The sequence below is a fragment of the Hemicordylus capensis genome, chromosome 1 (genome assembly GCF_027244095.1).
Source record: "Hemicordylus capensis ecotype Gifberg chromosome 1, rHemCap1.1.pri, whole genome shotgun sequence".
Taxonomy (NCBI): Eukaryota; Metazoa; Chordata; class Lepidosauria; order Squamata; family Cordylidae; genus Hemicordylus; species Hemicordylus capensis.
The window spans coordinates 163245501-163271418 of record NC_069657.1 but is presented as its reverse complement, the minus strand read 5'-3'; the positions used below and the strand labels follow the sequence as shown (position 1 = coordinate 163271418).

General features: G+C 45.0%; 2 protein-coding genes across 2 annotated transcripts in view; one reads left to right on the top strand and one right to left on the bottom strand.

Moving 5' to 3' along the window:
* LOC128323642 (protein mono-ADP-ribosyltransferase PARP14-like) overlaps positions 1–4776 on the bottom strand; it is a 62553-nt gene extending 57777 nt beyond the window's left edge. The window contains exon 1 of the mRNA XM_053247157.1: positions 4653–4776. The gene's annotated coding sequence lies outside the window, so the exon portion shown is untranslated. The remainder of the gene's footprint in view (positions 1–4652) is intronic.
* Positions 4667–25918, top strand: part of LMLN (leishmanolysin like peptidase) — a 35333-nt gene continuing 14081 nt past the window's right edge. Inside the window, exons 1-8 of the mRNA XM_053247202.1 lie at positions 4667–4996; positions 6522–6619; positions 6883–6913; positions 11916–11998; positions 12292–12409; positions 14929–15107; positions 25320–25425; positions 25632–25726. Of these exons, the coding sequence (XP_053103177.1) occupies positions 4841–4996; positions 6522–6619; positions 6883–6913; positions 11916–11998; positions 12292–12409; positions 14929–15107; positions 25320–25425; positions 25632–25726 (866 nt within the window). The 5' untranslated portion in view covers positions 4667–4840. The remainder of the gene's footprint in view (positions 4997–6521; positions 6620–6882; positions 6914–11915; positions 11999–12291; positions 12410–14928; positions 15108–25319; positions 25426–25631; positions 25727–25918) is intronic.

Genomic DNA, 25918 nt, shown 5'->3' with positions numbered 1-25918 from the left:
TACTATGCTTTAGGGTTGATTTGGGGGAATTAGTTCTGATCAATGTGCAGGTGTCCAATATCAGCAATAATATTGCACCATTTGGTCTGGGCAAAGGCAAATCAGAATTGGGGTACTCTAGAGGAGTGAGCAATTAACTTGGAGGCGAGGCTTGTGAAGCAGAAACAAAGTTTTCTGAAGCAACAGAAGCACACTGCACAATTGAGGTACTTGGCAATCAGGGCCCATACATAGACCAAATATACGGACACATAACTAAGAGTTAAAATGCAATTAAAAAGCCTAAATTAACAACCAAAGGGGAGATGGAGCAATTGCATCAACAAGAAAAGGGGAATGGGAAGATGGAGATACAAGCTGTATACTTTTTATATTCTGCTAATATTGTGTGTGATAGGGGTGTGCATGGAACCGCCAACTGCAGTCCAGCACTGGGGTGGGGGGTACCTTTAAGAGTGGCGGGAGGGTTTACTTACCCCCCCCCCCACCGCTTTCCCACTTGGCGCTAAACTTACGAGTAATTGGGGTGGCAGGATACCTCCCTGCAGCCCCTTCCCCGACGTTGTTTGCAAAACCTCCCAGGAGTGCATTGTGCGCGCACGCGCACGTCACAGAGTCTGTGACGTGCAAGGTAGTCAGGAAACAATGGGATTGGGAGTAGCGTTTGGCAGCAATGCTGCATATATTATAAGCAGTCAGCCCTCATCTGTATTTGGATGGAAGACTACATGTGTAAGCACTCTAAGATATTCCCCTTAGCGGATGGTGCCACTCTGGGAAGAGAACCTGCATGCTTGCATGCAGAAGGCTCGAAGTTCCTTCCCTGGCATCTCCAAGATAGGACTGAGAGAGACTCCTGCCTGAAACCTTGGAGAAGCCACTGCCAGTCCCTGTACTGTAGACAATACTGAGCTAGATGGACCAATGGTCTGACTCTGTAAAAGGCAGCTTCTTCCTATGTAGAAGGTCTATCTAGCCTTAGAGATCTCTCTTGTTTTAACAAAAAGTATCCTCAGGCTTTCTATGGATAATTGAGTCAACTATTGATATAGTCATTGCAAAGAAAGAACCAGATGTGAAGAAAGGCCAGTCTCAGAGGCCTCTGGGTTTTTACCTGGATAGATTTTGCTTAGAGCTGGATTCAGCCTGGGGAAGGTGCTTCTGACAGGTGAGTCAGACCGTCCCAACCAACCACTCTGCCGCAAGTATATCAAAGATATTAGAAGTTTCTAGTGCTCTCTTATCCAAAGGAATCTTGTTGTGTCAGTCCCAGGACTTTGCATCACTCAAAGTCTAGGAGCGGGATAGGATGCTCTCAACAGTACTCTGTTGAGTACTGAGTAACAACCGCATAACTCCAACAACTCCAATTACTCTGGTCATTACCAAGTCAGAAGGCTACAGGAATTGATGAAATAGCTACAGAAATATGGCAGGCAACAGAGGAAGAATCGGTCAAGGCTCTAACCAAACTATACCAGCAAATGTGGAGAATGACACAGTGGCCAACAGATTGGAAGAGGTCAGTCTACATACCCACACCAAAGAAAGGAGACTTAACAGACTGCGCAAACCACCGCACAATATCCTTAATTTCACATGCTAGCAAAATAATGCTCAGGATCATCCAATGCAGATTAGAGCCCTACGTGGAAAGGGAAATGCCAGATGCTCAAGCTGGTTTCAGAAAAGGCCAAGGAACAAGAGATCATTGCCAGTGCATGCTGGATAATTGAGAAAACCAAAGAATACCAGAAAGAAGTCAATTCAATATGTGCTTTATTGACTACAGAAAAGCCTTTGATTTTTGATTGACCATGTCAAGTTGAGGAATCAATCAATTATCCTTAGGAAAATGGGGGTCCCAGAACATCTCATTGTTTTCATGAGAAACCTATACACAGGACAGGAAGCCACAGTCCAGACGGAACATGGTGAAACAGACTAGGGGTGTGCACGAACCTGTTTGGAGGCCCTTTTATGGGCCTCCGAACAGGTTCGAACCCCGGGGCTGGTTCGAAGTTCGAAGGCCCCGGGGGTAGTGCTTTAAGGGCAGGGGAGCGTGCACTCAACCCTTCCACCGCTTTCCCCCCGCCGGTGCTCCATCCTGGTAACAATCTTCAGGGCAGCAGCATACCTCCCTGCCTTCCCCATCCTCAGCTGGAAGTGGCCAGAAGCACCGTGCACATGTGCGCACAGCAAGGCGTACACATGCACGTGACGGGTGCACACGTTACCTGTACTTCCAGCCACTTCTGGCTGAAGATGGGGAAGGGGTGGCAGGGAGGTACGCTGCCGCCCTGAAGATTGGGGTGGGAGGGGTGAGTGCACCCTCCCCCACCCTTAAAGAGGCACCACCACTGCCTTCGAACCATGGAGGTGCGGTTCTGTACACATCCCTAAAACAGACTGGCTCCAGATAGGCAAAGGAGTAAGACAAGGCTGTATACTTTCTCATTTATTCAACTTATATGCTGAACATGTACTGAGAGAAGCTGGACTGGAAGAAGATGAGTGTGGTTTTAAAGTTGGAGGAAGAAACATCAATAACCTGTGCTACACTGATGACACCACTCTGATAGCTGAGAATGCAGATGATCTGCAAGCTCTAGTAATAAAGGTCAAGGAGTACAGTGAAAAAATGGGGATACAACTAAATGTCAGGAAGACTAAACTAATGACAACGGGTACAGCAACCAGCCTCAGAACTGATAATGAAGACACTGAAGTGGTGGATAGTGTCTGCTTTTAGGATCGACCATCAACAGTAAAGGATCCAGCAGTCAAGAAATACGCTACAGACTAGCACTTGGTAGGGTTGCAAGGAAGGCCTTGGAAAGAATATTTAGATGCCATAGCATGTCTATATCTACAAAGATTAGAATAGTTCGGACAATGGTTTTTCCCATGACACTCTATGGATGCGAAAGTTGGACTTTGAAGAAGCAAGATAGAAAAAGTATTGACGCTTTTGAAGTTTGGTGCTGGAGAAGCCTTTTGAGGATACCATGGATAGCCAGGAAAACAAACAAATGGATCACAGAACAAATCAATCCAGAATTTTCACTTGAGGCACAAATGACCAGGCTCAAACTATCATACTTTGGGCACATAATGCAAAGACCCAGCTGCCTTGAGAAGTCTATAATGTTGGGAAAAGTTGAAGGAAAGAGAAGAAGAGGACGACCAGCAGCAAGGTGGATGGATTCGATTACAACAGCAGTGAATGCACCACTGAGAGACCTTAAAGGCCAAGTTGAAGACAGATCTTCCTGGAGTGAATCTATGTGGTTGCTAAGAGTCAACAGACATAGGATCATAGGAAGCTGCCATATACTGAGTCAGACCATTGGTCCATCTAGCTCAGTATTGTCTTCACAGACTGGCAGCGGAATCCCTTTCAGCCCTATCTTGGAGAAGTGAGGGAGGGAACTTGGAACCTTCTGCTCTCCCCAGATCGGCTCCATCCCCTGATGGGAATATCTTACAGCGCTCACACTTCTAGTCTCCCATTCATATGCAACCAGGGTGGACCCTGGTTGCATATGAATGGACATATGCAACCCAATGTACATATGCAACCCTGGTGGACCCTTCTAGTCTCCCATACATATGCAACCAGGGTGGACCCTGGGACAAGTCATGCTTGCAGGGGCGTAACTACCATTAGGTAAGGGGAGGCGGTCGTCTTGGGGCCCCACTGCCTCGATGGGCCCCCAAGAGGCACATCACATGACTCCCCACCCACCCGTGTTGCACCCCCTATGAATTATTTTGAATCTCTTGGAGATCGGCAGGAGTAGAGAGTAAAAGAAACTAAATTCAATGAGAACTAGATATTCACCATATTCATAATGGGTATGTGAGTGTGAGTGCACTATATATTGTGAAGTGTGTTTGTGTGTGTATATCAGTGGGGGGGGGGCATTTTAAAATCTTGTCTCTGGTCCCACTCCAACCTCGCTACGCCCCTGCATGCTTGCGACCACAAGACCAGTTCTGCTTCTCTGATTGCATGTAATCAATCAATCTGAGCAGCTCCATGAAAACGACAGGCTCATCTTTTAATAAGCACGCTGCTCAGTTAGTATTGGTAAACAATGTCCTCAGATAACCTGCATGTACTTCATCTGTATGTTTAGCCTACTGATGATACATGTTGAAAGGCAGTGTGCCGTCAACTCCTGGCGACCACAGAGCCTTGTGGTTTTTATTTGGTAGAATCCAGGAGGGATTTGCCATTGCCATCTCGCACGCAGTATGAGATGATGCCTTTCAACATCTTCCTCTATCGCTGTGTTGCCCGATATAAGTGTTTCCCACCAGCGGGGATTCGAACTGGCAGTCTCTTACTCAGCTTTTAATAAGCACGCTGCTCAGAAAGTATTGGTAAACAATGTCCTCAACTTGCATGTACTTCACTCTGCATGTTTAGCCTACTGGTGATACATGTTAGCGGGTATTATTTATGGAGTAACTGGTCTGGTTCTCGAAAAGCCGGGCTTCCCATGCCCTATCCCTCCTTCCCCCACCCGGTATATTTACGTCCCACCCCGCTGAGTGACACCCAATCAGGCTTCACAGCCAGCCGTTCCTTTCCTTCTCTAATTGGCCGCTGCGAGGCCCCGCGTATCGTCACTCACCCCCCTTACCTTCTCTTGAGAGAGCCCGGCCCAAGCCTTGTCCCAGACGTTGCCCCACCCCTGTGGCGAGGTGCACCCAATAGGATCTTGCCCTTCATCATTCCGCACTTTCTTATTGGCTTGTCGGAGCGGCACACCTTTGTACCTAGGAGCCCACGGAGACGCGGCGGAATCAGTCAGTGAAGGAGGCTGGCAAGATGGCGGCCGGCCAGGGGGGCCGGGGATCTCTCTCGCATCCCCGGCCGCTCTCTGCTTTCTCCACGGTCTTTGCTATGCTGCTTCTCTTGGATTGCGGCCCGGCCTTTGCTGCCGCGTCTCCTCTCTGTCATCACCGTGTCCCCAGCTCCAGGGAGGTGAGGGTGCCGGGAGAAAGAGGGAGGTGAAACGGGGTGAGCCGAGAAAGGGGGAAAGAGGTCGAAGCTGCTGGACCGAGCCCGGAGAAGCGAGGCGCTCCTTAGGTCTTAATCCGCCTCTGTGCGTGTTCTTTAGCTAGCTCGGTGGGAACAGTATTCGCACTGCTGCCAATGCTGTTGGTTCGGTTGTACCGTATTTGTGTTTGAATAAAGTCTCGTGCTGGGTTTTTCTCTGCATTACCAGTGGATATCGTGTAGATTGTGATTTAATTGTTTATTCCTCTCCCCTCTCCCCCCAAACACAGAAGACACCCCTTTTGAGAGGCTGAAGTGTGGGGGATCTTTGGTTCGTGGTGGCAATAACCTGTTGGAGCATTTTTGACACTAAAACCCATTCTGGCAGCTCTTCTCTGATAAAGGGGACTGAGCAGTCGTGAGCTGCTGATCAATTGCATCTCATGACAGAGGAACCGTCTGAGAGGGTGCAGTGAGTGGTGCTCTGTGTTTGTAACACAGCTTTGCTGTAATATGGGGTGGCTCAGTTCATGTTGGCAGCCTGCCCTTTCCTGTTGGCAGCAAGTCAATGTGGTGCAGTGGACAGTATGTTGAGCATGGACCAGTGGGTTGGCTGTGAGCTAATGGGGCATCTTGGATAAGCCTTTCAGCCTGTGCTTCAGTTGTTTATCTATAAAATAGTAATAATCTCATACACAGCTTGTGTGAGGGTATTTATAAAGCAGAGGCTGAATTAGAATGAAAAGCAGCACATTTGTTCAATCCCCATTCTTCAAGGCACTCCTGGTGAATTGGATGCAGGTTTCAAAACCAAACCAAACCAAACCTGGATTCCTCCAGAGTATTTAACTTCATTGAAATTAATTCCAGTCCTACACATTTTTACTCAAAAGTAAATTGTGCTCTGTTCAATGGAGCTTGTTTTCAACACTGCAGTGTTAGTTACAGCCTAAAGCAAAATGCAGCTAGTTGAATGTCTGTTGGCTCTGATAAAGCTTTCAACGTAAATATGCTGGTCATGGCTTTGATTTCAGAGTTGTTAATATTGCTGTGCTTTTTAACTTAACGAACTAATTTGTGGTATTGTTCATAAGATCAGTTTCTTCGTAAGTTACATTACCAGATTCAGGTGGAAGGACAAATGGAAAACATGCCAACTGGCAAAGGAGAAAACTAAGAAGTTACAGCCAGAGAACATATAAGACTGAAATTAAGGTTTACTTAGAAGCAAGTTGCATTGAGAGCTGTGTGTCTTTCCTATAGGGAAGACTGCTGTTCTAGAGCCCTTGCCTCTGAGTCAGCTTCACTGAGCTCATTGGGACTTACACAGAAGTAGACTGCACATGTATTTAGGATTGGGGTGTTTTTTATTTTATTTTATTTTAATATATCCTCTTGTTAAGCCACTAAGTGGCTTAAACTAATAATAGAATAACACAACAAATGCACAAATATAAACATAAAATAGATGTGTCTGTCTTCTAAAGTTATGCATCTATTCTTTATCCAGGTTATCTACAAAGTTTACCTTAAGGATAATCATGTTGTGAAAAGAAATGTTGATCAACAACTAAGAATTAAAACTGTATATGACAGAAGTGTTGAAGGGTAAGTATAACGGCAGCTTTTCAAAAATTTTGTTATGGGTTAGAATTGCCTGATGCCAAGACATACCCCTCTTCTCACCACACTTTCCTTGTATCTTCCTCTCCAAAGAAGTAATCTAGGAAGTGGTAGCGGGGCTGGATCTCTCCATAAGGTGGGGTTTTTTCCTGTTTGGAAGGGATGCATGGGGGAAATGAGATTGGCTGTTGTATGTTCTTACAACTAAAAAAGAAACAATTTTCTTAGAATTTCTTTTTTCTTCCTAGATTGTTGCCTGAAAAAAAGCACCTTATAAAGGTATGTCTCTCTTCTTGTATGGTTGGGTGACTAATGTGGAATGGTGAAGTTGCTTTAACTGAAAAGTCTGGTTTGTTTTTCAAGTGATTTGTGCTTTCCAACGTTCTTTAAAAAGCCTTATTTGCTTTTGAAATTTGGTGACCTAGAATAGGCTTAGGATTTTGTGATCTACTCAGTGGTGTAGCAAGGTCAGAAGGGGCTCATGATCCATAAATGAGCATTGCCCTCCCCTCTCTTTTTTGCAGTGCCGTGGGCATTGCTGAAATGCTAAAAGACTTTTTGCCCCACCCCAACACTCACCCTCCCTGCAACATTACTCTCCCTCTTCCTGCTGCCTACTCATCTCCAAGTATATATTTTTAAAGCCGACTCATTCAGCAGTAAGCAGCGCAATGGCCTCTTTTGCCTCTTGTTGCTCAAAAGAGGAAAGAGCCCATTCAGCCCCTTAGCACGCACAAGTTGTCTGGAAAATAGTGGGCAGTGCCTGGAGGAGGAGCCAGAGCAACAAATGAGGGGCTCTCAGCAGCCTCTCTTCTCATGGCAGCTAGGGGTGACCCTTGTTCTTGGAACATACCTACCCAATTAGTTAAACCCCTGGTCCTATTGACCACAGTTAAGGGAGTGAGAGCAGGCTGAAGGTCTGCACCCTCTTTCTTCTCCCCTTCCTGATAGGTTCTCCACCTCCTGTCACAACCTTTGGACAATGTTTGTTGTTCTACCTGCATCAGCATTAAATATGATGAACATTAACCACCATTCCCATTGAAACAGGGTCTGAAGTAGAGTTCTTCGTGCAGAACTTAGATAATATAATAAACATATTTATTCAGATAATAGCTTGTTTCCAGGTCTGCTCTGAAGTATGGCAGTAACCACTAAGCTTTGCTCAAAGTGGGGGAAATTGGCTTCAAATGGGTGCAGACCTGTGAATAGCTATATTATTCTTAAAATACCTGGGAAAGTTGATCACAATATGGATGCACTGGAAGGAGGCATAGAATGTAAAAACACATACCTTGAGAAACACAAAAGTTGTTCTATTGAAGGGTAATTGGGGTAGAGAATAGTCTCCCCATAAGGCAACTTGCAAGCTGTTTGGAAATAGTTTTGGTTGCCTCCAATGCACATTAACCGCATAGAAGTGCTGAGGAAGGGGGACAGAGTTTCGGGGTGAAAGTCTTGGGAAAAGAGACAGAGGAAGCCAGGTTAATAGCTGCCTGTTATCTAGGTGGGGTTCTTCTCTTCAAATGGCTCAAGCATGATGCAAAGAGGTTGAGGTGCAAGAGAGATATTCTCATGGGAGAGGTTTACATCAAAATATGCTTTGAGGGCATGTATGGTGGGGATTCAAGCATTCAAGTTGAAAATAAGACCGAAATTGTCCATGATTTGATCGTGGATGAGGGAGCTGACCTGGCATGTATAACCGAGACCTGGTTGGGGGAGGCGAGTGGTCCTGTGTGGGCTCAACTTCTCCCACCAGGTTACTCTGTCGTGGAGCAGGCTAGGGGAAGTGGGTGGGGGCTGTGTGGAGTGGCTGTGGTCCATAAGAATACCATTTCTCTTACCAGGGCCCCTGTGAGACAGTTGACTTTTATTGAGTGCATATTTTTGAGGCTGGGAACTAGGGATAGATTGGGGATTCTGTTGGTGTACTGTCCACCCCGCTGCCCAACTGACTCTGAGCTGACGGAGCTAGTCGCGGAGTTGGTGTTGGAGTCTCCTAGATCTTTAGTGCTCGGAGACTTCAATATCCACTTTGGGGCTGGCTTAGCTGGTGCGGCTCAGGAGTTCATAGCGGCCATGACAACTATGGGCCAATCCTAATTAGTTTCTGAACCAACTCATGTTGCCAGCCATGCACTCGATTTGGTCTTTTGTTCAGATCAGGGGGTGTCTTCCATGGGTGGGGGATCCTGTGGTTTCCCCATTGTCATGGACGGACCACTACCTGGTCAAGGTTGGTCTCACAGCCGCAATCCACCCCTACATGGGTGGTGGACTTATTAGGATGGTCTGTCCAAAAAGGCTGCTGGACTCAGTGGGATTTCAAAAGGCCTTGGAGGATTTTGACGTTGGTGCGGCCAGTGATTCTGTCGATGCGCTGGTGGGAACCTGGAACAGGGAACTCAACAGGGCGGTAGACATGATTGCTCCTAAGCATCCCTTCCGACCTGCTGCAAAAATGGCCCCTTGGTATACTGAGAAGCTGCAGGGGCTGAAGTGGTTGGGTAGGCGACTAGAGCGCAGGTGGAGAACACGGTTTGAATCTGACAGGATTCAGCATGTGACCCATTTGAAGGCTTATGCGGTGGCAGTGCGCACAGCGAAAAAGAGATTCTGGTCTGCGCGCATTGCAGCTGCAGGTTCACGCTCGGCGGAGCTATCCCGGGTTGTGAGGAGTTTGGTTTCTGCTCCTTCTACTTCCAATAAGTCCCTGGAGTTGCTCTGTTGTGATGCCTTTAATGGGTTCTTTGCGAATAAGATCTCCTGTATTCGGGCCGACTTGGACTCCACTATTTCTACAAGGTCTATGGAGGTGGTGTCCAGTTATCCCTCTTGCAGTATTAGATTGGATCAGTTTCAATCTGTGACTCCTGAGGATGTGGACAAGCTGCTTAGGGTGGTGCCTACCACCAGTTCTCTGGATCCATGCCTCTATCTAGCAGGGAGATTGCTGGAGGTGGCCTAGTTAACATCATAAATGCATCGCTGAGGGAGGGTAGGGTGCCCCCCTGTCTGTAGGAGGCAATGGTTAGACCACTCTTAAAGAAGCCTTCCCTGGACCCCTTAGCAATGGACAGTTACAGGCCAATCTCCAATCTCCCTTGGTTGGGCAAGGTGATTGAGAGGGTGGTGGCCGACCAGCTCCAGGCAGTCTTGGAGGAAACTGATGATCTAGACCCATTTCAAACTAGCTTTAGAGCTGGCTATGGGGTTGAGACAGCCTTGGTCGGCCTGATGGATGACCTTTACTGGGGAATTGACAGAGGGAGTGTGACTGCTGGTTCTTCTGGATCTCTCAGCAGCGTTCGATACCATCGACCATGGTATCCTTCTGGATCGCCTGGGGGAGTTGGGGATAGGGGGCACTGCCTTGCAGTGGTTCCGTTCCTATCTCTCAGGTAGATTCCAGATGGTGGAGCTTGGTGACAGTTGCTCCTCAAAACAGGAGCTGTTATATGGAGTCCCTCAGGGCTCCATTCTGTCACCAATGATTTTTAATATCTACATGAAACCGCTGGGTGAGGTCATCAGGAGGTTTGGTGCTGGCTGTTATCAGTATGCTGATGACACCCAAATCTACTTCTCCTTTTCATCTTCAGGAAATGTCACTCATTCTCTAAATGCCTGCCTACAGGCAGTAATGGGCTGAATGAGGGATAACAAATTGAAGCTGAATCCAAGCAAGATGGAGGTGCTCATTGTGGGGGCTCAGAATCTGAGGGGTGAGTTAGATCTCTCTGTGCTGGATGGGGTTAAACTCCCCCAGAAGGAGCAGGTGTGCAGCTTGGGAGTACTCCTGGACCCAGGCCTCACCCTGGTATCTCAGGTGGAAGCCATGGCCAGGAGTGCTTTCTATCAGCTTTGGCTGATCTGACAGCTGCGCCCATTCCTTGAAGAGGATGACCTCAAAACAGTGGTGCATCAATTGGTAATCTCCTGGCTTGACTACTATAATGAGCTCTACATGGGGCTGCCTTTGTACATAGCCCGGAAACTTCAGTTAGTTCAGAATGCGGCATCCAGGTTGGTCTCTGGGGCAACCCGGAGAGACCATATGATGCCTGTTTTGAAACAGTTACACTGGCTGCCGATATGTTTCCGGGCAAAATACAAAGTGCTGGTTATTACCTTTAAAGACCTGAACGGCTTGGGTCCGAGATATCTTAGAGAGCGCCTTCTTTCACATGATCCCCACCGCATGTTAAGGTCATTTGAGGAGGTCCGTCTCCAGTTACCACCGGTTCGTTTGGTGACGACTCATAGGCGGGCCTTCTCTGTAGCTCCCAGCACTCCCAGCAGAAATTCGCAATCTTAATTCCTTACTGACCTTCAAGAGAGCCCTTAAAACCCATCTGTTTGGCCTGGCCTTTCAGGTTTTTTAATTAGTTTTAATTGTTTTAATGTTAACCTGGTTTTCAGGGTTTTAATTGTTCTGATAGTTTAATTGTTTTTAAGATGTTTTTAATTGGTGTTCATATTTCTATTTCTGTTTTAATTGTTGTTGGTTTTAATGGTTTCTGTTTTTAATTGTAAACTGCCCTGAGCCATTTCAGGAGGGCGGTATAAAAAATCAAATAAATAAATTAAATAAATAAATTTTGGATGCTTGTTCCATATCAGGTATGATTTTTAGTATCGCCTACATCCTGAGTATCATAGCTTGGATGATAGTTGAAAAACAAAAGGAGTGATCAGAAGGTATTTTGCAACAAGTAGCCTTTTGATTAGAGATGGGAGGGAAAGATTTCACTCAGTATTACTCATCAGGCTGTTAAATAACTGAGGGGGAAAGAAAGTTAAGAAAACATAGCTCAACGTTGATTGACTCCAACCTTAGGCTTTTTCAGGGGATAGGTAGAAGTGTGCATCCCATCACTCTCTGTTTCTGTTTGCTTTAACTATCTGTCCTGCCCTCTGCATGTGCTCAGACTCAATCAGAGTGGCCACCCTAGTCCTATTGCATGACCTGGGGATACCTGGAGAGCCCACTCAGCATGGTGGCATTGATCTCTGGAATGCAGCCAGCTAAAGTTTCTTTTCCAAAACAGATTAAGACATAAAATGGTTATGTTCCTGGTCTGAGGGTACACTGAGGCACAAAATGGTGAACTGAGCAAGCCTGATAACAATATCTTTAATAAGGCTCATGCTTAGCCCATTCAGTTCAAAGCTGTGAAGATGGTTAGAAGATGTCCTAATACTAGCCATTTCATTTTTTAGCATTTAGCTTAATCTTTATTGACATAACAGCGTATCTTTTTTTCTTTATGCTTAGAATAAGCTTTTCCCACAAGCTATCTCATATTTAGAGAAGACATTTCAAGTTCGGAAACCTACTGGTACTATCCTGCTAAGCAGGTATGTATGCTGTTCTATACTGCTTTGTAATAGATCAACAAAATCTTTCTTTAAGCTTGCAATCCATGTATAGATGAGTATTGTCCCACCAATATCCAAGGTTAAGTGTGCCATCAAGTCGATTTTGACTCCTGGTGCCCACAGAGCCCTGTAATTTTCTTTGTACCCCCATTCTAATATTTCCTTGCATTGATATTTAGCATCTTTTTCTCATTATCTTATTCAGTTATGTGGGATTATTTTACCCATCAATTTCCTTGATAAATAACAATGTCATTGCAATTTGCCTGAAGACAGTGTGTAACAAATCAATACATAAGGAAGAAAGATGACCCTCACAGATACTGCCGTGGAGCCTGTGCAGAACATACAAGGTGTGGTCCAGTTATAGTTCCTGAGGAACACCTTCAGGTAATTCATTCTATATCATTATAAGAGGTAAACAGTTTCAGCATTTTTAGTTAATGTAAACACCTCATGGAATATTTAATGTGTGGTGCATCCACATTAAGCAAACCACGGGGGGGAAATCACTGTCTTGTAGTCAGTTTCTGGACAGAGATTCTAAGATGGTTCACCCCGGTTTCATCTGCAAGATATAATTTGAAAGTCTGTAGGTGAGGATGTTTTAATTTCATATAGGATCCTCCTCCTTTAGATTTGACCAAGAAGACCAGCACTGCTCTGACACAGAAGCCACCAAACTAATGGCAGTCACGAGTCCCTCACTCAGGGGTGTAGAGAGCTTTCTGGTGGCTGGGAGACAAGGTCTCGCCAGTAGCTCCCCTGCTATTGTCAACTGTGAGCATACTAACATGCACACCCAAATCACACATCCTCTGTTGACGTCAGATGTAGCGGGGGGTGGCCAATACCAGGGACAAGGCCACTCAGGCCCACTGTGGAGTGTCCCCAGGCAGCGGTTTGTTGACTTGCTGGCAGGGAGGTCCATCCTGAGCCGCCTCATGAGGAAGGGAGCTCCCTGTTGACAATTAAATGAACCATTGACTGGGGAAACTGCAGTGGGGCTGAGTGGCCCGTCCCCAGTACTGGCCACATCCTCTGTGCCCGACGTTGGCTCAGGGGGCATTTGGACCCACTTCTGATCCTCCTCAGTCAGTGTTTTGTTGAAACGCTGACTGGTTAGGTCCCTCCCCCCGCACCCTGCTTCAGTGGGAGTGAAGCAGGCAAAGTAGCCTCCAGCAAGCATTTCAGTGAAACACCGACTGAGAAGGAGTGTGTGTGTGTGTGGGGGGGGTACCTTGCATTCCAAGCAGTGAAGAGCTTCATTCACTGGCTGGGTGCATGGGGTCAAGTGGGTGGCTCGAAGGCAGGGGGGCATACATTTAAGGGTGGGGGAGGGTGCCCTTACTCCTCCTGCTGTGTCTCCCCTGCCGGCACTCAATTTTAAAAGTGTCCGTTGGGGCAGCAGCATACCTCCCTACCGCCCCGTGTCCTCTTTGGCCAGAAGTAACAGGAAGGACCAGGCGTATGCTACACCTGTGCGCCCGCCCGCTGGGTCCTTCCTGTCACCTCCAGCCAAAGAGGACACATGGTGGGGGTTGTTGGGTAGGGGCACCCTCCCCCACCCTCAAAAGTATGCCCCCCACCTTCGAACTGGTCAAACAGCCAGTTGTTCAAACTGAGTCAGTCCCTTAAAAGGGCCTCTGAACAGGTTTGTGCACATCCCTACTGGGAAGAATCCCTGTTAGAGGGAACACTGATTACCCCTCCCCACCAGACCCTGGTGGTCCAGGGACACTTTTTCCCCTCCTGCTCCATTGTCCCCATGCCCCTGCCCTCACTATAATTTATTTATTTGATTTCTATACCACCCTTCCAAAAATTAATGTGGTTTACATTAAAACAAAACAAAATCAATTAACAATTAAAAAGAGACAATAAAACAATTCACAGTTAAAACATTCAAAACAGTTAAACCCTGGAAAACCGGGTTACAGCAAGTTAAAAACACTTACAACAAATTAAAAACCCTGGAACACCAGGTCAAACAGATAGGTTTTGAGGGCTCTCCTGAAGGCCAATAATGAATTCAAATTCCAGATTTCTGCACGGAGTGCATTCCACAGCCCAGGAACAGCTACAGAGAAGGCCCGCCTCTGAGTCGCCACCAGACGTACCGGTGATAACTGGAGACGGACCTCCTCAGATGACCTTAACGTTTGGTGGGGATCATGTAGAAGAAGGTGCTCTCTAAGGTAACCTGGACCTAAGCAAGGCTTTAAAGGTAATAACCAGCACTTTGTATTTTGCCCAGAAACATATCGGCAGCCAGTGCAACTGTTTCAACAGGCATAATATGGCCTCTCCAGGTTGCCCCAGAGACCAGTATGGGTGCTCTGCATTTTGAACTCACTAGTATAAGATTCACTGTGGCATCAAGAAATAAGGGACACAGGTAGGAGTAGGTCCAGCAACAGAGTTGAACAGCTAAATGAGAGAGCCAAGAACATCCTTAACAGTGAGGAGGTAAAAGAATGAGTGCCGAGCCCACAGCGTGGGAACGTCTGTGATATCCATAGCATGTTGTACTTTGTCTAGCTGAGGCCCAATCTGTCGATTAATCTACCCAGTGCTTCCTGCACCAGTGTTCTTAGGAAACCTGTGAAATATCTGGAGACCTGACAAAATCTTCCTTGGCTGGTTCCAAAGCTCCAGTCTTGGAACATGCATTTAGGAAGGGGAGCACTGAGAACATGCCCATTGTGACTTGCTCCAAACCAGTCCCTTGTTTAAAAAACAAAACAAAACAAAAACTCTTATCAGACCATGGATGATGATTCATTTCAATCCATTCATTCAGTGTAAGACTAATGGAAAGAGTAAACTTACATTTACAATGAAGATTGTTTACTTTTTGTTTGACACTCACTATAACTGACACAGCTTCCCTGAATGTAATGTCTTAGCAATGTAGGGTATGTAGTGAAAATGAATGGCGTTGTGGACCTACTGGTTTAACAGACCAAGAAGGGGTTCGAGATGCTGACTTCGTATTATATGTTAGCGCTCTGACTACTGAAAGGTGTGGCCAAGAAAATATTATTGCATATGCAGCATATTGTCAACTGGAAGCTGATATGGACAGGTAACACTTTTTCCTGATTAACTTTAATTGATAAATATTTGAGTCTACTTTTAGTAAAAATAAACTTTTAAAATTGTGCAACTGACCAGTTTTTAGTTACTATCAGAAAAGATAATGGCTAGTAACCATTGAAGTGTAGACAGTGGTAATCTAATTAGAACTGTCCATTCTGCATTTTAATTACTTGTTTGAACAGTAGATGCCTGTGACTGTCCATCTGTAGCCTGAATCATGAAAGAAGTCTCTTCCTATGTGACCTACTAAAGCTGGTATTGCACTCTTGACCTCCCAAGTTTGCAGAGAAACCCAGCCTCTATCTGCTGAGAGATCATACAGGCAATAGCCTTGCAGCCTATTTTATTTTACTGTCAGATATGGGCTAATGAATGTAGTTTGACTGTTATTCAATCTTAGCTGGTGAAGTTAGTTGATTACACGCCCTAGCTTTCAATTCACTTTTGTGTTTTGAGCGCAAAATGCAGATGGCCAAAACATTTTGTTGAAATAGGAATAGCAGTTGACCCCAACTGTTCCGACAGAACAAACTGGACATGTTTTGAGTGTTCTGGCCATAGGGAACAATGGGGAAGCTCAGACCACCCCATTGTTCCCCATGCGTAGCTCCTAAGCACACCAAAGTGTGTTGTGTAGTAGGGCATGATGGGTGCTACCTGCCAAACAACCCACAAAAGAAATGGGCAAGTGGGTAATTTTAAACAAATTCTTAAAACAATTAAATTGTTTTAATTGTTAAAAATTTGTTTAAAATCACCCATGTGGAAGAACAGCCCTCTATTTCTCCTAATCTTTTTACTGCTGTCACCAAGTGGACTTTTGGTATAGCTGGGCCTAGTACAACAGCCCTTGCAAAAAACAACTCCTCCTCAGTAGTGTGGAGGGGCTTATAGGCATGGGGTGGAGACAATCAACAAGCTTCTAATTTTTTAAAAAGAAAATTAACTTTTAGAAAAATTGGTTCAATTAAAACATTACTTTTACAGCAAAAAATGAAATTCAAAACAATTATTAACAAAGCAGGTCAGGGAAAATAAAAACTGGAAAAATGCATCTTCGACCTGACTCTATACTTGTTCCTACTCGGAGTCCTCCATACTTTCTTGTCAGCATCTTGTTTGCTGGGTGGTTCTGATTACAACACAGGTCTGGGGCTCAATCCAGCCTGGCTCTTCCTTTCCCCCGCTGTGATTTCAGCTAGAAGGCTTTTCTTCTTGCTGGCTGCTCACTCTCTGTGTGTATTCACTCTAGCAGACATCCAGACTCTCTTCCTTCTTCTGCAACCTCCAGCTCTGACTTCTTCCAGTAGACTCTCTTGACTTCTCCTTCCAGGACTCTGACTCTTGGATTCCTTAGTCTTCTCTTCAGCAGACTGTTAACGCCTCCATTTTCCAGGACTCTCTCTCAGGACTCTGACTTTACTCACCTCCCTCTCAAAACACTCCCAATATATACAGTTTCTCTGGCCCAACAGTTTTTTAAGCCATCCAACATACAAATTTCTCAACTTTTAAAAATATCTCCCCCCACCTTCAAAATCAACTGTCAAAATGCTAAACCAAAATTGAAACAAGAATGAACTTTTGACCCTGCCAGCCTTCTCAATGCACAGGGATTTGCAACCACAAAATCCTATTTACAATGTTTTGGGAATATAATACAATTCATTTATCAGGGCTTATTTACAATAAGGGTTTGAAAATATTAATAACAATACAGGGGCTTATTTACAGAAACCCAAGAGGTCTAGGCCTCGTTCCTTCACAGCCCACTTGCCCATTTCTTTTGTGGGTTGGGTGGTAGGTAGCACCCATCATGCCCTACCACCCAACCCACTTTGGTGTCCCTAGGAGCTACCCATGGGGAACAATGGGGTGTTTTGAGCTTCCCCATTGTTCCCTATGGCTAGAACAAGCTGCACTCCGTGCACACATTTTGCATTGCCACTTGCAACCCTGCCTTGAAAAACACTGCAGAAGCCCACAGTAAAAGTGAATCTGTCCCTCCCAACACAGAACATCACACATTTTTTCAAACAGTCCTAAAATGAATTGCTGACCCAGAATCCACTGCCAGCCACAGTGCCTGTGCTACAGTAACATCATTGGCATAAGTTACACTCTCATACACAATTATGACTCCTTCCTAGCTGCCACAGCAGCACCCTTACTTAGCAGCAAGCATAGCCATAAGCTCAGCCAGGGCAACATCACCCTCATTTTGACTGAGTATACCTTGCAATGCAGATTGTAGTGTGGACCAGAGCAGTGAGAGAAACACAAGTTAGTCTCAACACCAGACATGGAGCTCATCACAGCAATCTCCAAGAAGTATTACACACACACTCCTCTGCCACTGTTCATTTCTCACCACACTATCTCGCAAACAAAACAGACCACAATTCAAGGAAGGCAGTCACCCAGGTGCCTTTGTCAATCGGAGATTCAATAAAACCAGATAGTTATAGCAGCAATAGCACAGCTATTCTCAGCTTCTCAGTGCTGGGAAGAAAACCATAAAACCAAGCCATTGGATTGTAATCCGTTGCATTCATAAGGAATGGGTTCTGCACCTGCGCAGGGACCTCACGGATCGATTAGCTAGCTCCTTGCGCTGGCCCAAACTGCCATGCGTGTGACTGTGCTTCCATTATCCTAGGCAGTTTCGGCGTGCTTCAGTCAGTTTCTGTTTGACCGCCGTTGCGTCAACACCTCGGATTGTATAGCTCCTCGGAATTTCTTCTTTCAACTTAAAAATGACTTGGACCGGACGACGACAAAGGATTGGATTGACTTATTGCATCCCCAAACCGCAGATCGGGCAATGCTGACAAGGCCCCTACCATTATTTGTCCGACCCTCAGCTTTACACTGGAGGTTGCCAATGCTTGGAGAGTCTGCTGATTCGAACCAGATGGCTCATGCCTGTGGTTTTCAACATGCCTCATCAGTGGTTTACCCTGTAGACTAACTGAATACAAGATTTGGAAAGCACAACAGGGAAACAGACTACAGAACCCCTCGGTTTGCCAGGAAGCAACCAGGGCAGTCAGTACTGTTTCTATGGCATGCCAAATTCTGCAGCCGTTGCTGACTCAGTTCAGCATGTACCACCACGTGAAACAAGGGTGACTGCATGTTCTCAGACTGCGCCGCCAAGGATGCGGGTGCAGTCTGTTCTGGACTTACCTTTAGCACCAGATTTGGGTGATGCGGATTCTTCTGCTACAACTGAGACAGATGATGAGAGTTCAACAGTCCCATCAGAGCCAATGGAACCTGAGCTTCCTGCAGATGTACTTCCGTCTACGTCAGTGTCCCCGACGGAAGAACTGAAGGCCTATCATATACAAATACAGTAGATGGCTGAGGCCTTAGGTTTGGAGTTGAAACAACCAGAGTTGGACTTGAAGGATCCAGTATATAACGTCGTCGTCATCTTCTTCATTATTTATTTATTTATTTGTTTATTTATTTCAATTTCTATACCGCCCTTCCAAAAATAGCTCAGGGCGGTTTACAAGGAGAAATAACAAATAAATAAGATGGCTCCCTGTCCCCAAAGGGCTCACATTCTAAAACATGATAGCTAAAGCCAAAATAGCACATCCTGTGTCACTTCCAAGCTGCCAGCAATTACGAAAGCGTCACAGACGGCGTGGGAAGTTTTACAGACCTCAACCACTACTTCCCATAAGTTAGAGGGCCTCTACCGGATACAGGAGGAGGAGAACACATACCTGATGAAACATCTTGTACCTAATTTGTTGGTTGTTGAATGTGCTGCTTCGAAGGGAGGTCAGTGCCATTCAACGCCTAACGACAAGGAGGGCAGAAAACTGGATGTTTTGGGGTGTAAGGTCTATGCAACATCCAGTTTGTCAATTAAGATTGCCAATTATTCGGCATGCTTAGCTAGATATGGGCACCACCTTTGGGATGTGCTTTTCTAAGACTCTGCTGCTATGTCACCGCAAGAGTTCCAAGAGAACTTCGGGGGGGGGGGTATGAAAAAACAACAGTTGTGACTAGACATCTACTGAGCGCCTTTAAACATGCCACAGAGACGGAGTCTCGTGCAATGACCACTGCTGTCACTTTATGCCACCATACCTGGCTGCGCTCCACGGGCCTGCAGCAAGATACGCGGGATAGGGTGGAGCACTTACCATTTGATGGGAAAGGGCTTTTTGCTGAAACTATGGATGCAATTATGCAATCCTTGAAGCAATCTAAATTTACGGCAAAGACCTTTATGACCACTAGTGCAAGCAGCCAAGGGCCACGGAATCAATCGTATGGCAATAAGCAATACCATTCCGGATACAGACAAGAGAGAAGAGAATATAAGAGGCAGTATAAATCTTATCAACATAATAAATCCTATGGCCTGTGACAAAGAGGCCAAAAATAAAATAAGGAGCAGAATAAACAGTCTCTTTGATGGGCAGGTCCACCCGCTTCAACAGCACACAATAACACACACAACAACACAAGGTTCAGCACCCAGGGCCCAAGCCACCGGCCTTGTGATTGCCAATATCAACAACAAGTAGGCAAGCCATGCTCAAGCATGGCACAATATAACATCAGATTGCTGGGTGCTGATGATGATAAGGTCTGGCTACGCAATAGAGTTCAAATCTTTGCCACCCTTTCAGGGTATAAAGTACACCAGACCGACCCAATTGCTTCTGGACGAAGTTCAAGTGTTGTTAGAAAAGCAGATGATTGTGCAGGTGGAGTGGGTGGACAGGATGTGGGGATTTTCCCCCCGATATTTCCAGATCCCCAAGAAAGATGGTGGCATTTGTGCTATAATTGACTTGAGGGACTTGAACTGTTATGCGGACAACAGAAAGTTCAGATGATAACCTTACAAGGAATCCTACACCTCCTGGTGCAGGAAGAGTGGGCGGCAACTCTAGATCTAAAAGACGTGTATTTTCATGTAGGAATTTGCGAGAGTCACCACAAATACTTGAGATTCGCAGTTGGAGATACAGCATACCAATATGTGGTATTACTGTTCGGCCTCTCCACAGCACCGTGTGTGTTCACGAAGGTGATGGATGCGGTGATAGCATTAGCATTCTTAAAGATGGAAGGGGTGCTTATTTATCCCTATCCTGATGACTGGCTACTGGTCAGCATCACGGAAGAAGGGTTACGTTCGCAAGTCCAATATGTACTACGTCTTCTGGAGGACTTGGGCATCACAGTGAATCTGAAGAATCAAGGTTAGAACCACAGAGACGTGTGAGTTACATAGGGGCAGAGCTGGATATTCAGGTGAAAAAGGCTTATTTGCCAGAGAGCAGATATTGGCAGATCAAGGAGCTGGTGCTTCTATTTCAACATTTGCCGTGTCAGCCAGCGGTGTTGATTCAGTGCCTACTGGGGCTTATGGCGTCCTGCAGTACAACAGTGCGCAATACCCGTCTTCATATGCGGCCGCTTCAAGGGTGGTTCCTCAGCAACGTTTGACCGAATCTAGACAGTCAACAGAAGATACTTACACTTCCGGAGCCTGTGCTAAAATCTTTGGAGTGGTGGATGGTGTCTGCCAATCTTCTGACAGGCGTTCCTTACCAACCTCTCATGCCCACGTGCAGACTGACAACAGATGCCTCCCTTTGGGGATGGGGTGCACATTGCCAGCACCATCAAGTACAAGGAAGGTGGTCTGGACTGCAGAAAAAGAGCCATATAAACTACCTTGAGTTCTTTGCAGTATTCCTAGCACTGAAGGCATTCCAGCCACTGCTGTGCGGGCAGGTAGTGCAGGTCTATCTCAACAACACCACAGCAGTAGTGTACTTGAACAAACAAGGGGGGACTGTATCACACTCTCTCTGTCAATTGAGTCAAAGAATTTGGGCGTGGTGTATCGCTCACTCAATATTCTCAATGGTGTTGCATATAAAAGGGGAAGACAATGTGCAAGCGGATGGACTCAGTCGGACATTGCTGCAGGGCCAGCACCACGAGTGGGAACTCAACATGATTTATCTGAAGGTTATTTTCGAGAACTGGGGTTGGCCAGAAATAGACCTCTTTGCAACGGCTGCGAACACAAAGTGTTGGACATACTGCTTACAGGCAGGAATAGGCAGACACTTCCTGGGAGATGCTTTTCAGCACGAGTGGACCAGGGGACTATACTATCTGTTTCTGCCACAACAATTGTTGACTCGAGTAGTATCCCAGTTACTCAGGGATGCCACGAGGGGCGTCTTGATCACGCCATGGTGGCCTCGGCAACAGTGGTTCCCGGTGCTATTAAGGCTGTTGAGAGGAATTTATCGAAGACTGCCAAGCCGGCCAGACTTGGCAGACAAAGCTGTGGGGCAATTCAGCATCCACAACTCGAAACACTGAAGTTAACTGCGTGGCGAATAAATTATTAAGCAGAATACTATTGAATAATAGGAAGAAGTCCACGAGGCTGAATTATACTAGCAAGTGGCATCGTTTCAAAATGTATGCTAGAAGACATGGTTTCTTCCCTAGGAAGGCCACAGTCAGACAGATCTTATTTTACCTGATGACACTCAAGATGTCTGGCCTAGCAAACACATCTTTGAAAGTTCATTTGGTAGTGCTCTCGTCAGAGCACAAGGGTTGGGGAGACACAATGGTGTTTTCCCATCCGGAATGCAAAAAATGTCTAAAAGTTCTGAATATTTTGTTCCCGCCTCTGCGATGACCACTTCAACAATGGGATTTGACATTGGTGCTACATGCCTTAGTGAAACAGCCCTTCGAACCGATGGCGAAGGCTTCACTACTACTACACACATTGAAGGCTGTGTTTCTGGTAGCAATCGCCACAGCGAGAAGGGTTAGTGAACTAGCGGCCCTCAGGGCAGATCGTCCATACACGCAGATATTTCCAAACAAGGTCATGATGCGTTTGGACCTGAGATTCCGACCAAAGATTACAACGGAATTTCATATTAATGCGGATATAGTTCTGCCGACCTTTCAGGATCCTGAAACACAGCTGGAAACATCTATGCATGGGCTAGATGTATGGCGCGCTCTGTTGTATTGCTTACATGCTACACGACAGGTGTGCACCATGAACAAACTCTTCATGATGTACACAGGGGAGTCTAGGGGCCAACCAGCTACAAGGCAAAGATTATCTTACTGGTTTGTGCAGACGATCAGGTTGGCATACACAGGGCAGGGGGAAACTCCACCTGAGACCATAACTGCTCATGCTACAAGGGCATACGCATCTTTGGCTGCAAACTTAGTGGGCATTTCGATGGCAGAGATATGTAAGGCAGCGACATGGTCGTCAGACCAGCCATTCATTAAGCACTATGCTATTGATTTGAGGCAAACAAGGGAAGGAGAGTTCGAACGTGCAGTCCTGAAGCATATCCTACCTTGATCATTTAAGAACTTGTGACCCACCGCCTAGAGAAATTCTCAGCTGGCTAATCACCCATTCCTTATGAATGCAACGGATTACAATCCAGATAAACAGGTTGCTTACCTGTAACAGATGATCTGGATGTAATCCGTTGTATTGCCTGCTGGTCCACCAGAAACTGACTGAAGCACACCCAAACTGCCTAGGATAACGAAAGCACAGTCTCGTGTGTGGCAGTTTGGGCCAGCGCGAGGAGCTAGCTAATTGATCCGTGAGGTCCCTGCACAGGTGCAGAACCCATTCCTTATGAATACAATGGATTACATCCAGATCATCTGTTACAGGTAAGCAACCTGTTCTTCCTTCCACCTTTCCTGATGTATTCTCCTCAAGAGAGGCACAGTATAAGGGCTCTCTCAGTCCCTTCCCTTTGAATAAATCTTGAAATTCCCTCCTTTTGGACTTCTCCCTTCCTCTCCCCCCCCCCCAGCCAATGGGGGCACAGTTGCCCATGACAATGCATGATTTGTATGAAAACAAGCCAACCAAGAAGGGAGGAGATTGCAAGCCAGCCAGAAACCATTACCAGAAAACCAATCAGCAAGTGTGGAAAGGCCTCCAAAAAGTGCTCAAAATAGTGAAACATTTCAAATTGAAGTGGAGTTGTTTTGTTCAGAGCTCAAAACAGGTCATTTATTTAACGGCCATTTTTGTTTCGAGCTTGAAATGGCCCAATTCAAGCTGAAACATTCTGCTCTGCACATCACTATTTTCAATTGCATGTTTTTTGTTTCCTGCTCAACAAACAGCTTTTAGTACAATCTGATTCATCCTTTCTAAGCAGCGAAAATTGAACCAAATATAGTTAGTTGTTCTCCCTGCTTGCAATTTCACTTTGCCTAGATCTCAGTTTACACATTATTTGAACCTACTTCTAAAAGTGTCAAGTAGTGTGTAAATTGGAAGTAGGGATGTCCATCTTGTAACGCCATTTCCTTTTCACTGTGCTGGAGTGTTCTAACAGAAACTTTCAGACCAGGACACAGGTCTTAAATATTCTTAGGAAGGACTGATTTGCCAATTCTGAGTGGCAAGGCTTGGACTGAATATGGTTTGACTTCTTGTCTTTGTGGATGTTTCACTTTATTTAGAGCCCAAATTACACATCACTTGGCACTTTTATAAGTAGGTTCAAATAATGTGTAAATTGAGATCTAGGTAAAGTGAAGAAATTGCAGGCACAGGAAGAAAGAAATCAAACTATATTTGGCTGAACTCTTGCTGCTTAGAAGGGGTGAATTAGTCCTTTCAAATTGTACTAAGAGCTGTTTCCTGAGCAGTTAGTTTCCACTTGAACACTTAGGCACAATGGGAGTGTGGTTGTGGTTATGGGGTTTTTATTTTATTTATTCATTTATTGATTTATTTGATTTGTATACTTTCCAAAATGGCTCAGGGCGGTTTACAATTAAAACACACCACTAAAACAGTAAAGGGCTAAATCAAATTAAAAAACAATATAACAATTAACAATTTTAATTTAAAAAAACAACAACAATTACAGTGATTAAAAACCCCGAAATCGGGTTTTGAATTTTAAAATAAATAAGAAATGAACACCCCCACAATATAGTAAGCTGAGAAAGCTTAGGTGAAAAGAACGGTTTTCAGGTGTTTTTTGAAAATTGCCAGAGATGGGGAGGATCGTATCTCAGCAGGGAGTGCATTCTACAGTCTTGGGGCAGCAACCAAGAAGGCTTGTCTCTGTGTAGCCACCAAATGAGTTGGCGGTAACTGGAGATGGACCTCCTCAGATGACCACAATGGGCGGTGGGGCTCATAATGAAGAAGACACTCTCTTAGGTACCCAGGGCCTAAGCTGTTTAGGGCTTTGTAAGTTATAACTAGCACTTTGTATTTTGTCCAGAAACCTATTGGGAGCCAGTGTACCTCCATCAGTAAAGGTTATGGTTCAGGAAAAGAGAATAATAGCTGCTGCTTCTATTTATTAATTAATTTATCAATCATATTTCTATACCGCCTGATATGTATATCTCTAGGCGGTGAGATACTTTTAGCACAAAGATCAACAAAGGTGTACAATAAAGTGGGCAGATGTAATGGGAAACAACCATGGTTTCTTGTGATAAGAGTGTGCTTTGGAGAGCTGCATGTTCACATGCTTTCCCACCTTCCTGCAAGGGAAGAAGATTGAAAGGTTTTGCTTTCAGTATAAGATCAAACTGCAGTTCCATGTTGCATATGAATTTTGGGAACTAGTCCACAAGCCAAGATATAAAAATGGAGTCTAGTTAGTTAACAAGTTTCATTTCCCAGAATTCATATGTAATTCACACTGAGGTTTTTAAAGTGACATCAAAAGTTTTTGCTGGTGCTGAGGCTTGTTCCAGTAGCAGGAAACCATGGTTTCTCACTTTGTCTGAACCCAGCCATTATTTACAAATAGCACTTTGTTTGTGTCTTTCCAGCAATATGATTTCATTATCAGGAAGCAATTAATACCTCTGCTTATAACTCTTGTGTATGTGAAACCTTTCTGTTTGATGACTTAATGTAAAAAATAACTTTAATAAACAGAGGTTCATATCATATATTGTCCTTTCACTGGTGGTAGGAGGATGTTTTTATATGCACTAATTTCAGTTAAGGTATTCAGATTATACCATTTTAATTCTATATAAATACATGTGTAAGATTTGTGATGTAGTCAAAGAAAAATCACTGTGCTACTTAATGCTAAGCTTATAGGGTGCCAAACTGATGCAGGTGTGTGTGTTTGTTTTTTGGCAGACCAATTGCAGGATATGCTAATCTATGTCCAAGTATGATCTCAACCCAACCTCAGGAGTTTGTGGGAATGTTGTCTACAGTGAAACATGAAATCATTCATGCATTGGTAAGGGCAATACTAGTGATAATTGATGTATTAGTGATATATCAATATTGTGTTGTGCCAGAACTTGTGTGTGTCTGCTTTAAAAGACAGAGATAGAATCTACCTGTGTGTGCATCTTGCTTTCTAAGTGTGTTGAGGATTTGTTGGCTTCTGAATAAAGCATATCTTAATATTTATCATATAAATGTCTTTCAACTACCTTAAAGGGTTTTTCTGCTGGGCTATTTGCCTTTTATCATGATGAAGATGGAAATCCTTTGACTGTCAGACATGCAGATGGACTGCCACCCTTTAGTGAAAGGTATATGTTGAAATAGATATAGATTTACCATCTGCATATTTCACATGACTCGGATGCTTGTTTGCTTAGTTGGCTTGTTTGCTGAGTAGATTTTGCTTTCACTTCCTCCTACAGTTTACCAAGAAACAGTTCTTGCATGAATAGTAGTTTTTTAAAATGCATCTAACATTTACAGATGTCATATCTAGAAGT